At 39.5% G+C, this 15,896-nt stretch overlaps 3 protein-coding genes across 4 annotated transcripts; all 3 read left to right on the top strand.

Annotated features, from left to right (window-relative positions):
• Nucleotides 1-476: 476 nt before the first annotated feature.
• Nucleotides 477-3,757, top strand: LOC140794822 (protein NOI4-like). 2 transcript variants are annotated; one of them, XM_073147058.1, is made up of 3 exons: nt 477-584; nt 3,046-3,237; nt 3,431-3,757. In XM_073147058.1, exons 1-3 carry the CDS (start codon nt 579-581, stop codon nt 3,473-3,475), a joined length of 243 nt encoding a protein of 80 aa, XP_073003159.1. In that variant the 5' UTR covers nt 477-578; the 3' UTR covers nt 3,476-3,757. The 2 variants fall into 2 exon arrangements, with proteins under 2 accessions (XP_073003159.1, XP_073003158.1); XM_073147057.1 differs by having other exon boundaries at nt 479-584; nt 3,043-3,237.
• A 4,161-nt stretch (nt 3,758-7,918) lies between these two features.
• LOC140794730 (disease resistance protein RPM1-like) lies at nt 7,919-11,451 on the top strand. The gene has a single exon (XM_073146873.1). The coding sequence runs from the start codon at nt 8,418-8,420 to the stop codon at nt 11,301-11,303; it is 2,886 nt and encodes a 961-aa protein (XP_073002974.1). The 5' UTR covers nt 7,919-8,417; the 3' UTR covers nt 11,304-11,451.
• A 1,029-nt stretch (nt 11,452-12,480) lies between these two features.
• LOC140794636 (putative UDP-rhamnose:rhamnosyltransferase 1) lies at nt 12,481-14,178 on the top strand. Its single transcript, XM_073146741.1, has one exon. The coding sequence runs from the start codon at nt 12,557-12,559 to the stop codon at nt 13,952-13,954; it is 1,398 nt and encodes a 465-aa protein (XP_073002842.1). The 5' UTR covers nt 12,481-12,556; the 3' UTR covers nt 13,955-14,178.
• The last annotated feature ends 1,718 nt before the right edge of the window (nt 14,179-15,896 follow it).

Genomic DNA, 15,896 nt, shown 5'->3' with positions numbered 1-15,896 from the left:
GAAAGAAAAAAAAAAGGAGGCTTATTGATTTACATTAACAAAGAATTATGATATTTTTCTTGTATGCAATTAGAAGCATCCCAAGATGCATCATGAATTTTAGGATGGCAGTTAAAATTCCAACAGTCTTTGACTTATTAATAGATATTCCACTTACATTTTTTGAGCTAGATGAATTAATTTCATTGTGCCTTAAATGAGCTCTAAACTAAATGTAGCTAAATGAGTCAAAAACGAGTTAACGAGTTGGCTCGAGATTTTTTTCTAAACCAAATACGAATTTGAAATTTAGCTTAATTTTTCAACTCAGCTTATATTCAAATTAGACGAATTTTATTTCTAGCCAAATAATGACCAAACAACCCTAGACTGCCGTTATACTCAAAATTCTCAGTCAATAATCGCCGTTATATCTTAACGGTTGCCTCGGTATCCGCGAACCCTCACAGCTCACATGCCCGCATAGAAAAATAAATACAATAACTATTTCCACTCTACGAGACAAAAGAAATTGACCTCTCTCTCTTTCTCTCGCTTGCTCTCTCTTTCTCTCGCTTGCTTTCCTCTCGGGAAAATTTATGTCGGTAAGCAGCTGGGTTTTGCTTATTATTTCTCGATTTTAGCAGGATATTTGGACCCCTCGTGCTTGCTTTTCTCTAGAGATGTTTGATTCGATTGGATTGAGAGGAATCTGCTCTTAGGGTTGGGCGTTTTTCGGCGTCCTGTTCTTTGTGGTGTCGATTGAATTGACGATGCGATTTAGTTTACTGATGCTTATTAGATATCGTTGGTTGGCTTCTGGAGATGGTTTTGATCGGTTGCTTTCGGTAGCTCTTTGGGATTGCTGATCTGTTTGGGCTTGTTCGATTTATTGGTGTAACTTTTTTGGATCATGTAACTGGCTTGAATGCTTTCTTGTTGTGAAACTATTTGTTGGAAGTGTTCTTTGTGCACTTTGTCTTGAGGTAAAATTGATATGCCATAAAAGAGCTACTGTACATTGCTTCGTGGAGTCCCTGTTTTTGGAGGTCCAATGATGCGTTATTTCGCTGTACTGGAAGGGCTCTCAGGCTGCTTTTGCTAGGAGTTTTGTCTCTGAATAAGTTCTAGTCGTCTAATTCATTTATGGGTTGTTTCTTCTGGAGTAAGTTCGATGGCAGTATATTAAGTTGGTATATTTGTTGAAGATTAATGCTGTATGGATTGGTACATTAAAAGTAGAGGCAAAATCCATTGGTTTTTTTAGACCATTTTGGTTGGATTGGATATATTGTTACCTAGCATGTTTAGCTAAACAGGATTTCAGCTATTTGGTTCATAAAGTAGCTGTTAATGGTCATAAGTGCCCTAAAGGGTATTCTTAAGCAATACGAGTCCGTCGTCCAGCTCAATTAAGGCTATTATTAGGTGGTACCTTTTTTTTTCAAATTTTTGATGTCAATGGTTGGATGATTATTAGCTGTTCACAAATATTTGGGATGAACGACTTGTTGTTGTTGTTCTGATGGGTTCAGTACACCTACTTGTTATTGAGATATCACAATCTTTTCTTTATGGCAATTTTTCAAACTTGATAAGCATTAAGTTGATGTAGAATCATTTAATATCCGCTCTTGCAAATCTGTGCCTTAACTCTATATGCATGCTTTTATAATCTCAATCTCTGAGCTCACACTCAGGACACTTTCTTTGCTGTTGTTAAAATGTCATAATCGCTGTAAGTAATTGGGTTACATTTACTTGTTGAAATGTCATAATCCCTTTTCTCTGCAAGGTTTCTAGCTTGATAAGCTGAATATTATTATTGCTTGTTGACCACCATTTGTTGCTTGTTATCCAACATTTGTAAAGTATCTTAGCTTTATCTGGGTGCCCTTCTATGCTTATTCAATGAGGCACCATCTTGATTTTGCCAAATCATCCTATGATCTTTTCTTTGGATAGATTTGACCGCCATCAAATTTACAAATTTCATCAATGTAAGTGGATCTGTTTTGTATTTTTGAAGAAAATTTGGCTATCATGAACCTTGTCTTCTATCACAAACCTTGCCCTGATATGTATTGATTTGCATCAATTCAATCAAGTTCAGCTTAAGTGCTGAATTGCTACTGGTGCTCCATAAACTGTACTGGTTATTTGGAAGAGTGCCAAAAATATGATTTAGACATAATTTTAATGGATTATGAGATCATCAGGAAAAACCAGTTATTGTTATTTAACAAACATGTAAGGAAACCTAATGGAGAATGTATGTGAAAATTTTGATTTTTATATATTTTTTTCTCTCTTTCATGATTTTTTTTGAGAAGCGCTTTGATGACGAGACTGTATTGTTAATCAGATGTTTTGCCACCTGAATAGTTCTCTTTGTAATATCAGGCTGTTGGGAAACTGTGTAGTCATCTAATGATTATGGCCATTTTGAATATATATAATTATATTTAGTTTCTTAATTCTTATTATTCTAGCTATTATTGCAAATCACTTAAAAATCTGGTCTTGTGTGAAGTATTACCACAGATCCATTAGATCCAAGTATTTTGACTTTGAAACATTAGCCCTTCTTTGATCTTTAGTTTTTATTGCCAATGTTTCTCATATATCTTAGTGGTGCTCTGTACCTCTTTATGGATCCTGTCCAAGTATCTTTCTTTTTAATTATTTGCCCTGAACCAATTTATTGCTGAACCCAACAATACCACAAACATTTCCTCTTACCAAAACTTATGTTTGGTTTTGTACTGAACTTAGACCCTGATATTAGCAGAAAGTCTAATTTGAATCAGGTAGGATTTAAACACGGAGAGCATAATTTATAAGCCGATGATTAAATGAATAACTAAGCCAAGATTCCATGACAATGGAAATAATTCATTGCTGAGGAACATGAAAAAAATTGACAGAATCGAAAGTAATCAGGCATTCAAAAATAATTGCAGAGATATAGGAATCTAGAATAAGTTGAAAACAAATAAGTTGTGACATCTCTCCTTAGCAATATCATTTTATCTTTTCTAATAAAAATTCTTTGGCTTCTAGCAGGACAAGGGAAGACCATTGCCAAAATTTGGTGAGTGGGATGTCAATGACCCTTCATCTGCTGAGGGATTCACTGTGATCTTCAATAAAGCTAGAGATGAGAAGAAGACAGGAGGCACCACAAATGAGTCCGATTCACCAGGGAAGGATGACCAGACATTTAAGAATGGGCCATATGCTATGAAGACGAATTCAGTAAGCTCTCTGCTTATTTTATATGCTGTATTTAGTAGAACTCTTGAGTCTCAGATTGACTCGTATCTTGATATTTAGCTGAACTCACTACAGATGTAATTAGACTTAGTTTTATCGAACATGCAAAATTAATTTAAAGTTTTTCTCTCCATTATCTTCAGCTGTTATCACTGTGGACTTCTTTCTTATGCAGAAAAAATGGTTCTGCTGCCTGCAAGCTGGTTCGGCCGATTCTTAGATATTCAATACTTTTATAATATTTATTGGTTATGTTGTGAAAACATGTTCTGTTTTCTTGGTGAATGACAAATTATAGTGGCAGCATGTATCATTCAGGATTCTAATGCAGAAGTATGTTGAAGATGTGATAATGTGAGGAGTGTTGGAGGGGTTGGAGTATGGAAGAGCAAAAGAGATGTTTCCTATTTGTTTATGTATATGAATTTATAATGCCAGATGAACCAAAAAGCTGATGTTGGCTATTTAATATTCATCATTTATTGGTTTTGCTGCTTTTAAATCTTGTGATATAGAAAATCAATTTGAACAAAATGGCTGTAATCAATTCCAGGTACCACTGTTGTTATCCTTTTTGAGAGAGAGTGAATCACCGAAGGTAGATTGATTCACCATTAGAGGAAGTTGAGCTCCTTATCTACCACAGGAATGCATCAGTGGTTTTACTTTTACTGCTATTGTTCTCGTGGATGTAGTTTGACAGTTCATTCGAGGCTCACACACTGCAATAATTACAACTGTAGATACAGATGGTGCAGCTGCCACAACCTGTGGAGTATTTTTTTTTTTTTTGTGAATAGCTAGCTATATTAGGCTGACCTATCCGCTTGCCGGGATAACGACCTCCTCCAAAATGAGGTTACATAATTCTATGGGGAGAGGGTCCGTCGGCCCAAGCCGAACAGCCCCCAGACCCTGCTTACCACATTTGGCCGCCCAGTCGGCCACTTTATTCCGCTCTCGCCTTACATGACTCAGGTGACAATTTACAAAAGAGCTGAGTAATGCAATACACTCAGCAACTAATCCCCTAATTTCCCACGGGCAGCTGACTCTTTTCTGCATGATTCGAACTAACTCCAATGAGTCAGATTCAACCTCCACCTTGTCGTAGCTCGCCGCAAGTCGCAGTCTCAACCAGAGGGCGTGCCCCTCGGTTCGTAGCGACGACTCGTCGACGGACGGTTCCCACGCTGCCGCTACCAGGGTACCGTCTGCAGCCCTTATTACAGCTCTTGCCCCTCCAAGACGATCCACCCTGGAGAACGCACCGTCCACGTTGACCTTGATCCACCCCTCCGCTGGGTGTGTCCACCTTGCCACCTGCGGCCTCTCCCGAGTGGACCTTGGCCGACCTTGCTTTGCATAGTCCTTAGCAAGTTGGACAGCTCGCCGGACTAGCATGTCAACATGCATCTCAGCGCTGCCAAAAACCCTAGCGTTACGCAGCTTCCAAAGCATCCACAACGTGGACGCTATTATTGCCTTGCAGTCTAGGGTCTCCTCCGGGTCAGCGTTCCAGGACGTGGTGATCCAATCTTCCGTCATCATGGATGGCCACTCGTCACCCCATCCTTGGCTTGTTGCCAGCGCTCGCTAGATTTCTTTCGCAACCCTGCATGTGAAGAACAGGTGCGCTATACTTTCTCGATGTATCCCACACATGGCGCAATTCTCGTCCGGGCCGACTCGCATCGCGTAGAGGCGCGCCCGCGTTGTCAGCCTCCCCCATAGCAGCTTCCATGCAAACAGGCGAACTCTCGGGGCCACCCGCAGTCGCCAAAGATCAGTCCATCCTGCCCAACTATCTTGACCCGTCGGGTTGATGAAGGCGTAGATGGATTTAGCCTTGGGTTCTCCCGCTCGCTCCGGCCACCAGATCCACCTATCCGGCCCAGCCGCCTCCGTTAGCTCTGTGGTGCCAATCTGGAAAGCCAGGTCAAGTCCGACTTCCATCACCAGTCGGTCCGCCTGTCCCCTGGACTTAGCTATTAGATCGCTGACAAGCATTTCTTCGTTCATTAGCCTCAGGTGCATTTGCCGTGGCTGCCGGTTCTATGGTATCGCAGATAGCCAAGGTTCACTAGCCGCTTTTGTCGTTCTTCCGTTGCCTATCTGCTTGCGACACCCGCCTCGGATTGTGACCGTCGTGTTAACCAACGCTCGCCAAACCCATGAAGCCCTAGCTGGAATGCTAGGGATCCAGGGGTTAAGTTCGTCGTACTTGGCTCTCAGTAGCTTCACCCACGGGCTTTCCTGCCGATTCAGATATTTGAATACTAGTTTCCCGAGGAGCGCCGCCCTTGCCTCCAACTTTCTTATCGCTAAGCCCCCTTCGGCCTTCGAGCTCGTCACCGTGTTCCAGTTCTGGAGGTGGAGACCTCGGCTAGCCCCGCTCTCCCATAGAAAGGATCGGGAATAATTTTGAGTATTTATATTTTAGGACCCCATAATTTATTAGACTCATTTTTATAAGCAATAAAAAATTTAAAAGTTAAATTAACTCAAAAATAATTTAATATTAGACTCATTTTTATAAATAATAAAAAATTTAAATTTAAATTAACTCAAAAATAATTTAATATTAGACTCATTTTAAAGGTCTCGATGAGACCTTTCCAATGGTATTATTTTTGTTAAAAACCGATTAGTAAAACTAATTATATACTCAGTTTAACTAACTAAATTATTTAATAAAAGATACAAATGAAATTAAAATTATTGAATATAATAATTATTGGGCAATTTTAGTATTTTCAAAAGGTTGAAATGACAAACGGAGTCGAGCTCTATTTTTGGAGCCCCCACTATTCCTAGTTTTAAATTTGGAGCTAATTTTAAAGTCCCATTGGAGCTCAACCGGGCCGGTTGGAGTTGCTCTAACGACGTTTAACTATTATTTTGAAATAAGAATTAATTAGGGATATTAAAAATTGACCCGACGCAATAATCTAATACAATAACTTGACTTTTAGATGAGTTTAGGTTTAGTTTAATTAAGTTTAGATTATAAATGAGTAAATCCGCTTAAAGGTTAGAAGCTATAATGACGTTTAACTATTATTATGAAATAAGGATTAATTAGGGGTATTAAAAATTGACTCGACGCAATAATTTAATACAATAACTCGACTTTTATATGAGTTTAGATTTATTTTAATTAAGTTCAGATTATAAATAAGTCAATCTGCCTAATCCGATTATAACAAGATAACCTATTTATTACCAGAAACTCATTTTATAATACGAAAAAACACATTTATAATCCAAAAATATTTGCTGTTTATAACTCAAAAAAAATCTATTTAATAACCCAAATAATTTATTAATAAATGGGTCGCGTTTAAATAAATTAAAAGTTATTCTATAAGTGAAGAGTTTTTTTTTTTCAAGTAGGCTCGTCACCCACGTCCTCTCATTTGTTCAAAAATAAAAGAAAAATAAAAATAAAAGAAAAAACGGACTTCCTCTCCTCTAATGAGTTGACTTGCCTCGTCTATTCCTCAAGATCCCTCTTTTATTTCCTTTAGAAGTTTCTTTTTTGGTATTTAATACAATCGAGTAACTATTAACTGAGTAAATTCGTTTCCTGTTTTACTTTATACTGACATTGGTATGCTAAATTTTCTCTGTCCATAAGATATATTGCAGAGTTATAAAGATTTCGGAGATTGCTCAATCCGGCGTTACACATTTTTTTGATTGTCCTGCTATCCAAGTTTTGATATACATGTTGCTCATGCTGAGAAATTAGAGTAATACCTGATGTACTCTGTGCCCTAATTGGATTCGTTTGAATTTATACTATGCTGAAGTGACATAGAGATTATATTTTTCTTAGGATAATGTGGTAGCCACAGAGCAATTTGTCTAGATTAATGATTAAAACTAGCAATGGCATGAAGCTAGATTAATGATTAAAACTAGCAATTAGCAACTTCTGCCATATTGAAGAGGCATGTTGCCAGTTGTATGAACTAGTCTTTGTGTCTCTCTTTCATCAGTTGGATGGTTTGTCTCTAGTGGGAATTAAATGTAATGTTACTCTCCACATAATAAATATCAACAAGTTGGTTTTAAGTTTCAAGATGAGGTATGAGCCTCTACTAGGACCACCATGGTATCATAAAGAGAAATGTAGATATAGACATAGCAAAGTCAAGGTCAATTCTATAAGTTGGATGGTTTTGTGTCCATTGGGAGTTGCAATATCACTCTCTACATCATAGATGCCAGCAAGTTGGTTTTAACAATGCAAAGATATATGCAGCCTCTACTAGGGCAAAATTAAAAGAACAAAGAGTAATAACGAGTCAAGGTCAACATTTGAGTTTTAAGATCTAAATATTTTATCTTCTCTTCGCCAAAAGCATTCATCTTCTACATTCAAACAAGGGTTATTGGTGTAGCAACGATGAGATTTTCCACTTAGTTAACCTAACTTAAGCAATTGAGCCACTATGGTGACACTTATAATCCATAATTTCTGGAAGTTGTAGATAAGAATAGCTACTTAGCCAATCTTTGATGACAGGCTGACAAATATGAGATGGAGATTAATTGGATCTAAATGAGAGGTTCAATATTCATGTAGCATATCTACACTTCAAATAAATCCAAACAACCTTGCGTAAAGAAAAGACAACTTCTTGAATGTCCATCAGAAGGTTTTGCTCCTTAGTTTACTTTTTTCTTGCATATCATGAAGATACATTAACAGATATCCTGTTTATTCTCTTTCTATGTTAAAAATAATGTAACACGATCCTGCAAAGAAGCACGTTTGTTGAGCTGTATACTAGCAAGTACCAACATCTCTGGAATATCATTCAAGATCAGGGTATGATTGGAGTTCCCACTCCTGCATTGCTGTCTCATTTTCGTTTTGCAGTTGTGTCCATGGATTTCATTAGCTGTTCAATTGGTTTCGTATTTGATTCCCTGTCTGACATGTAAAACTGAACAATATAGATTTGAGCAAGTTGCTTACTTCAGCATAATCTATAGATATATATTCTTTGAATTTGAAAGAGAATATATTGGGTTTCTTATTTCCTAGCTGAGATAAAAAAAAAGAAGAAGCATGAACACGTTGTTCAGAGATACCCAATCAATTCATTTTGATGGTAAAGTTAAAAAAAAAAGAAAATTTCTAGTCAACCATGTGGTATGCTGGCAAAGACTTAGTAAACTTGCAATTAGACAGACCAAGTCGCCTTGTGTCTAAGTCAACAATATTGCAATTCCTGCCTGTTCTACAAATCAATCCAATCTTATATGTTTCAAGTTTGAAGTTCGAGGAAGTACAAACATTTGGGAATACAAACATGTTGGACGCCTTTCTGGTTTTCCTGATTCAAGAAATCACTAGTGCTGTTATTTCAGAAGCTGTAAGAGGCCTTGGTTCAGTTCTGCGTGATGCTAGACTAACCGAAGTTGGAAAAGAGTTTGATGAGATCAAGAGTGAGCTTGAAAGCATGCAAGGATTCCTAGAGGATGCTGAAAAGATGAAAGCTGAAGGGAACAGCCTTGACAAGAGCATGGTCAATTGGATTGATCAAGTAAAGGAGGCAACATACAAGGTGGAGGACATATTTGATGAGCTTATGGATTTCATACATAGTCGTGGTGGAGGTGGACTAGTTGGTTTATGTCATAATGTCCACCATTTCCCTGCAGATCGTACAGCTGCTTGCCACATTGCTGAAGAGATCCAGGAAGTCAAGGCTCTAATCCATAAAATTCCAGAAAGATCTAAACGGTATAATGGGAGACAAAATCCCAGAGAGAGAATTGCTGCTGAAAGTAGCCAGACTCGTAGAGAGGAGCCTTTCTTTGATGAAGATGAAAGTAAAATGGGAATAGAGAAGAACAGGGAGTTATTATTTGAATGGCTGATGGGTGGAGAACAACATCACATAATTGTTTCAGTGCATGGAATGGGTGGTCTTGGTAAGACCACTCTGGCCAGAGAAGTCTATAATCATCCTAGATCAAAGAAGCACTTTGCATCTCGCGCTTGGCTATCAGTTTCTATATCCTGGAGCATCGAGGAGCTACTACGCAGGCTGGCCGAAGAACTGCTTGGAGGCATGATGAAAGGCAAGACGGGTACATTCTGCATCAACACCATGAATATGACAACTCTAACAAAAGAAATTAAAGAATGTTTGTCTCAAAAGAGATACTTGATCGTATTAGATGATGTATGGCATGTTCGTGTTTGGGACGAATTGTCTCGTTATTTTCCTAACAATGAATTTCAGAGCAGGATTTTGCTTACAACTCGCAATCATGATGTAGCTTCCTCTCTATCGAGAAACCGTCTTCTAGCCCTTGAACCATTGCAACACACGGATGCCTGCGCTCTTTTCTTCAAAGCCACTTTCAAGAGTTCATCATGTCCTAAGCATCTGCATCACTGGTGTGAAGAGATGATAAAGAAGTGTAAAGGCTTGCCGCTAGCGATTATGATGATTGGTCGTCTTATGTCTTTGAAGCAGAGGACAGCCTTTGAATGGAAGAGGATGTGTCAATATCTCCAGTGGGAGCTGAGTAACAATGAGATCCTCAAACCGGTGGAACGATCACTGATGCTTAGCTACAATCACTTGCCTTATTATCTAAAGCGTTGTTTCTTATACTGTGCACTTTTTCCAGAGGACTACCCGATCAAGACCAACATGTTGATTAAGTTGTGGATTGCAGAAGGTTTCATTGAAGAGACACAAGGAACAACATTGGAAGAAATAGCGAAGAACTATCTTGAACAGCTCATCAGTCGGAGCATGCTTCAAGTTGCAAAGAGGAGTGACACTGGAAGACCAAAGGCATGCCGAGTTCATGATCTCATGAGAGAGTTAGCTTTTATCATTGCGAAAGATGAAAACTTGTGCATGGTGGAACCTGATGGCATAGCAAGACTAAACAGAAAAACTCGCCGCTTATCTCTTCTCAAAAGCATTGAAGGAGCTCGGTCGAGCACAAATCTTGCCGGGCTGCGAACTTTGCATGTGTTCACCAGCGACCTTTCCTTCTCTTCGCTAAAAATGATTTGTTCAGGCTTCAGGCTGCTGAGAGTTTTAAACTTGAGAGGTGTTCCTATCACAGAGGTGCCACATAAAATTTTTGGTCTGTTTAACTTGCGCTACTTGAGCTTAAGAGAGACTAATGTGGGGGAAATCCCTTCTTCTTTGGCAAGGCTTTACAACCTTCAGACATTGGATCTCTGGAAAACCAAAGTGAAGCGGCTGCCTCGAGAAGTAATTAAGCTTCAGAACCTGAGACATTTATTCGTGGAGGACATAGACCTTCATGAGCTGAAGTATCTAAATGTAGGTGGCATATTAAGAGGCAATGCGGCTCCATCAGATATAGGTGATTTGAAGCAGTTGCAGACACTAAGGACCATCCAGGCAGACAATGATGTATTAACTCAACTTGGAAACTTGACAAAGCTTAGAAGCCTCGGAGTTACAAGATTTGATGCAAAACATAGAATTAACTTCTGCAATTGTGTAAGCAAGATGGAACACCTTCTCCGCTTGTCTATTAAGGCATCAATGGGCCAAAGTTTAAGGTTGGATAATCTCTCTCCTCCTCCACCTCATCTTCAGAAGCTTATATTGAATGGTCATTTAGGGAACGTTCCTCGGTGGTTCAGCTTACTACACAACTTGACACACTTGTATCTCTTTGGGTCTAGACTAAGTGGAAGGGAGAACCAAATACCCTATCTTCCAGAACTGCATAACTTGGTGTGCCTAGTTCTAGATCAGGCATATGATAGTCAATGGTTGCACTTCCAAGTGAGAAGTTATGAAAATTTGAAGACCCTTTGTCTTGTAAACATGAGCGGATTGAATGGAGTGGTGATAGATAAAGGTGCACTGCGAAATCTTCAGGTGCTGCATTTACATCGTTGTAAGAACTTAAATGTGCTTAGTGGTATTGATCATCTTAGTGCACAGATATATTTGAAGGAGCTGGACAGATTCGATTACTCACAGCCACAGGTTCGTCATCTCCCCAATGTGAGAATTCATTAAGGAAGTAATGTGGCAGCACAAGTATGCTTAGTTCAAGCCAGAAATACTTGGTTTACAATTGTTGTTGCTTCTTTTATCGTAACATAGAAACATTAATGCTTGTTTTTGTGATGAAATGATAGATTATTCTTTCTTTTCTCTTAACCAAACAGCATTTGGTGTCGTAAATTTTCCATTCTGTTTGTGGTGATACTCTCTCGGTAATGCTAAATATCCAAAAGCTTTCTTCTTTACTTCTTTCTGGATTTCATAATGAGATTCATACCATCCTAGAATTGAAATAGTGGCGAAGATAAAGTCTATGAACTGCTTCAGTGATGGACAAATCAGCCACCATTATATCTTCGCAGATTATATAATGTCAGAGCAGTTTTTAACCATGTTGTTCTAATAATTTGCTTCTGACTATTGGATTTTTCTAATTCTGTGTTTTAATTAATTCAACAGGCTAGAATTGATGGATTAATTAGTTTCTTCTCCATGTAATTAAGAAAAGCTATACCTGAGATAGAATTACATATTACACTGAAAGAGGTCTTAGTGGAATAGATGAGTCCCAGATGATAAACTTTTCTTGATATCTTCTGATTTTGTGGAAATTAATAGCGAGAACTACACTCATGTTGTTAAGGACGCATGATCCATGGAATTTATAGAGTAACAAATTTCTTGAGCCCATCAACACCATCTAAAAAAAATTACATTATCTAAAGAAAATCTTCCCCTAAATTACACATTCATCAATTGTCTCATCTTGCTAATCTCACTAATGCACTACAGGAGAACAAAAGATGAGAGTTGCCTAGCTTCAGTCCTGAAATTGATTTGCAGCATGGTTTATTTTTTGAAAGTGGGATGAATTATCCTAGAGGAAGAGCTAGATCTCAACCTTTGAACTTTGCTCTTTAGAAAGGACCCCTATAATTAACTTACTAGAAGTTTAAAAAAAAAAGAAAAAAAAGAAAAAACTAAAATTAGCATTTTTAATATTTATCTATTAATATTAGTTTATAAATATTTTGTCAAAAACTAACTACAAAGTATTTTATAAGTAATTTTTATTACTGTATGACAACTCTTTCTTTAGGATAATATTTTTTAAAATATATAACTTAATAAAGTACTACTATGTCAGGAAGTTCTTAAATGCTCATGTGTTGCTTATTATAATGTATAGAGTTAAATATATTATAATCGAAAGATGTTTGACCAAGCCGAAGACCCTCTCGGGCTCTCGCCCTCTAGCTTGGAAAATGTATTTAGAAACTAGAGATTGTTTTAACCGGAAGAAGATCTCCCGATCACCGATGGCCGAGGACTCTCTCCACATCGTCGTCTTCCCATGGCTGGCGTTCGGCCACATGATCCCCTACCTCCACCTCTCCAAGATCTTAGCCTCCCTCGGCCACCGGATCTCCTTCCTCTCCACCCCTCGAAACCTCCACCGTCTTCCCAAGCTGCCCTCCTCCCTCTCCTCCCTCATCCGCTTCGTCCCCCTCCCCCTCCCCCACTCCTCTCACTCCACCATCGCCGACGCCGAGTCCACCACCGACCTCCCGAGGCCCATCGCCGACTTCCTCTTCGACGCCTTCGACGAGCTAAGGCAGCCCGTCGCCGACTTCCTTCGCGACCTCTCGCCGAAGCCCGACTGGATCGTCCACGACTTCGCGCCCTTCTGGCTCCCGGCGATCGCCGAGGAGCTCGGCGTCCCCTGCGCGGTGTTTAACACGTTCCCGTCCTTCTTCGCGGCGTTTTTTGGGTTTATAATCCTCAAGAACGAGTTCTCCCCTTCCTCGTTCCCGTTCCCGCTGCGGATTCGCAGCTTCGAGATCAAACACATAATGGAGAACAAACGCTCCGACGTGCCCAAGGTTAAGGTTGAAGACAGGTGGAAGACGGTGTACGGGAGCTGCAAGTTCGTCGCGATTCGAGGTTGCGATGAGTTCGACGGCGAATGGTTGAGGATTTTGAAGGAATCCTTCGAAATCCCGTTCGTTCCTGTCGGTTTGCTTACTCCTGAAAGGCCGGAGTTTAATACAGGGAGGATGTTTGACTTTTTGTCAAAGAGAACTTCAGGCTCGGTGGTGTATGTTTCTTTAGGCAGTGAGGTTGCATTGAGCGTTGAACTCTATCATGAGCTGGCTTTAGCCCTAGACCTCTCAACCTTCACCTTCGTCTGGGTTCTGCGGAGGCCGCCAGGGATGGCGGAGACCGTCGAATTATTGCCCGACGGGTTCATCGACCGGACTGCCGGGCGCGGAATCGTCGCCATGGATTGGGCACCGCAGGTCGGGATTCTGGGCCACGAGGCGGTCGGCGCTTTCTTGACTCACTGCGGCTGGAGCTCGCTCGTCGAAGGGTTGGCATTCGGGCGGCCGCTCGTGATGCTGCCGATGATATTCGACCAGGGGATCAACTCGCAGGTCATGGCGGAGAAGAAGGTTGGGGTAGAGATTGAGAGGAATGAGGAAGATGGGTCTTTTACCAAGGATGCAGTGATGAAGGCCTTGAGGCTTGTGTTGGTGGAAGAAGAGGGAGAGGAGGTCAGAGAGAATGCTAGGAAGATGAAAGATATATGTGGTAACCTGGAACTCCAGGAGACGTACGTGGATAAATTCGTTCAATACCTAAGAGATCATAAGCAGGCATAGGTTAGTATGGTTATAGATGGCAAATGGAATAAGATGCAGCAGTGTTGTGCTCCTCCCTCGATCCTCCTCCGGCGAGAGGGAACGTTGTATTTTTCCTTTTCCCCTTTCTATTTTTATTGTAGGTTCGAGATCGGAGATCAGAGATTCTCGTTTCTCTAGCCATTTACCAATCTGCCAAAGCACGGGGTTTGTATTGAATGACCATCACCTTATTTTCTCACCAATACTTCTCAGTAATCGTTTATATCAGTGAGTTTGAGCCGCAAAGTTGTGGAAGATGGATTATTTAGCTGATAGAATGTAAAATCTCAACCAAACTTTGGATCATTCAAGTGATGAACAACTAAAGTTTGAGTAATAAGTTTGAGTAATAACAATTACACATCAAAAGACCACCCTTACGAGCCTGACAACAACATAAGAAACATCAAACTCAACTCTCAGACCTACTCCTAAGAATCATCAACAGCTTCGACGCACCGGAAGTGATCGGCTTGTTGCGTAACTCCGAGGCATCGCCGTCCGACGTCGCCGGACCCATCATCACCTCTAGTATCACCTTCATTACTCTGATCACCTTCGCACGTCATCCGTTGGATCGACGTGCGAACGACGAGATGGCAGTCACGGTGCATAGCTTCCGCTGTCTCCCCGGCGTTGGACTTCTCCCTTTGCCCAGGATCTCCTCCGTGGAGCTCTTTGTCCTTGGTTTGCGTACTTTCTCGGGTTGCCATGGTTTTACTTACTAATGGATCGATGGAGAGGATGGAGTTTTTATATGTATATATCCAGTTCAAGTGGGTGGCGGTTTGCTTGTTGGGTTTAGACATTTGGGTCGTGTTCATGGCCCCACGTGGACGTAGATGTGGCACGTAAGGTTAATCTTATAACAGCGTTATTGATAATCGAGTTTTTTTTTTAAATAAAAAATTTTACAAGTTACACTTATATTTTATCTATTTTATGATTCAAACTCCGTCTTATAATTCTCATTTAATATCCTCTATTAATTTAAACAGTACCAACAAAGAAATATTCCCTTATAGTACATAATATATATTAAATACTTAAATTTCTTACGCCTTCTTAACGGAAAGGGACACAGAGGAAAAATAGTGGAGGGGTTATTTTAACGTCAATGTGTTAAACAAGAATTATAGAGAAAAAAGAGGGGTTGGGTTACAAAATCGTTAAAAGCAAGGTGGAGATATAAATCACAAAATAAGCAAAATATAAAATGTAATTTATAAAATACTTTTTGAGAAAGGTACAGTTATAAAAATAAGGTGAAGAAATTACAAACTTACAAATTATAAGGATTATAAAATGAGAAAAAAGAAATAGAACAGAAACATGGATAGGATAGTAAGACTTCTATTTCGACCATAGACCAGCGAGCTCCAGGTGAAAACCAATTGGAATGACATATTTAAGGTTGAAGATTTTGTTGCTGTGCTCTCGCCAAATTTTTCACCGGATGATAAAAGATAACAAACCCCCAAAGCTTAAAGATGGATAGAGAGGTCGAGGGATCACTCCGTTCGAGCTAGAAATCATGAGCTGAATTGGGTACTGGTACAGACTTGATCTTTGAACTGATGCTGGTCTAGGATTAAGATTTGGGTGCAGATTAATTACCAGCTTCGTACTATGTAGAGAAATATTTTAGGAAAATTTTTGCACTTAATCCACTGCATTTTCGCTAATTTGTGAGTTACACCATGAATTTTTAGTATTTATGATTAAGCTTTACGTTTTTACTGAAGTATTTGTTAAGTAACATCCTGAATTAGGTTAACAGCAACACCATTTGGCTAATGGAAATACTCTGTCCATAGCAAATTATTATTTTCTAAAATGTTGAAAACACTGCTATCTTCCTTAGACAATATATTAAGAGGGACCGAATTACATTCAATCAGAAAAAATAAAAATAAAAATA

The sequence above is a fragment of the Typha latifolia genome, chromosome 9, assembly GCF_019914945.1.
Source record: "Typha latifolia isolate L0001 chromosome 9, TyphaL0001v2, whole genome shotgun sequence".
NCBI classification, from domain to species: Eukaryota; Viridiplantae; Streptophyta; class Magnoliopsida; order Poales; family Typhaceae; genus Typha; species Typha latifolia.
Note: the sequence above shows the minus strand (reverse complement) of the source record. Positions and strands in the feature narration are given on the sequence as shown.

What these genes read in the sequence shown, in the direction of transcription:
- LOC140794730 (XM_073146873.1), top strand. Translation starts at nt 8,418, where the DNA reads ATGTGGTATGCTGGCAAAGACTTAGTAAACTTGCAATTAGACAGACCA.
- LOC140794636 (XM_073146741.1), top strand. Translation starts at nt 12,557, where the DNA reads ATGTATTTAGAAACTAGAGATTGTTTTAACCGGAAGAAGATCTCCCGA.
- LOC140794822 (XM_073147057.1), top strand. An exon ending in ATGCTATGAAGACGAATTCA is followed by an intron (nt 3,238 to 3,430) that starts GTAAGCTCTCTG and finishes TTTCTTATGCAG; the next exon opens with AAAAAATGGTTCTGCTGCCT.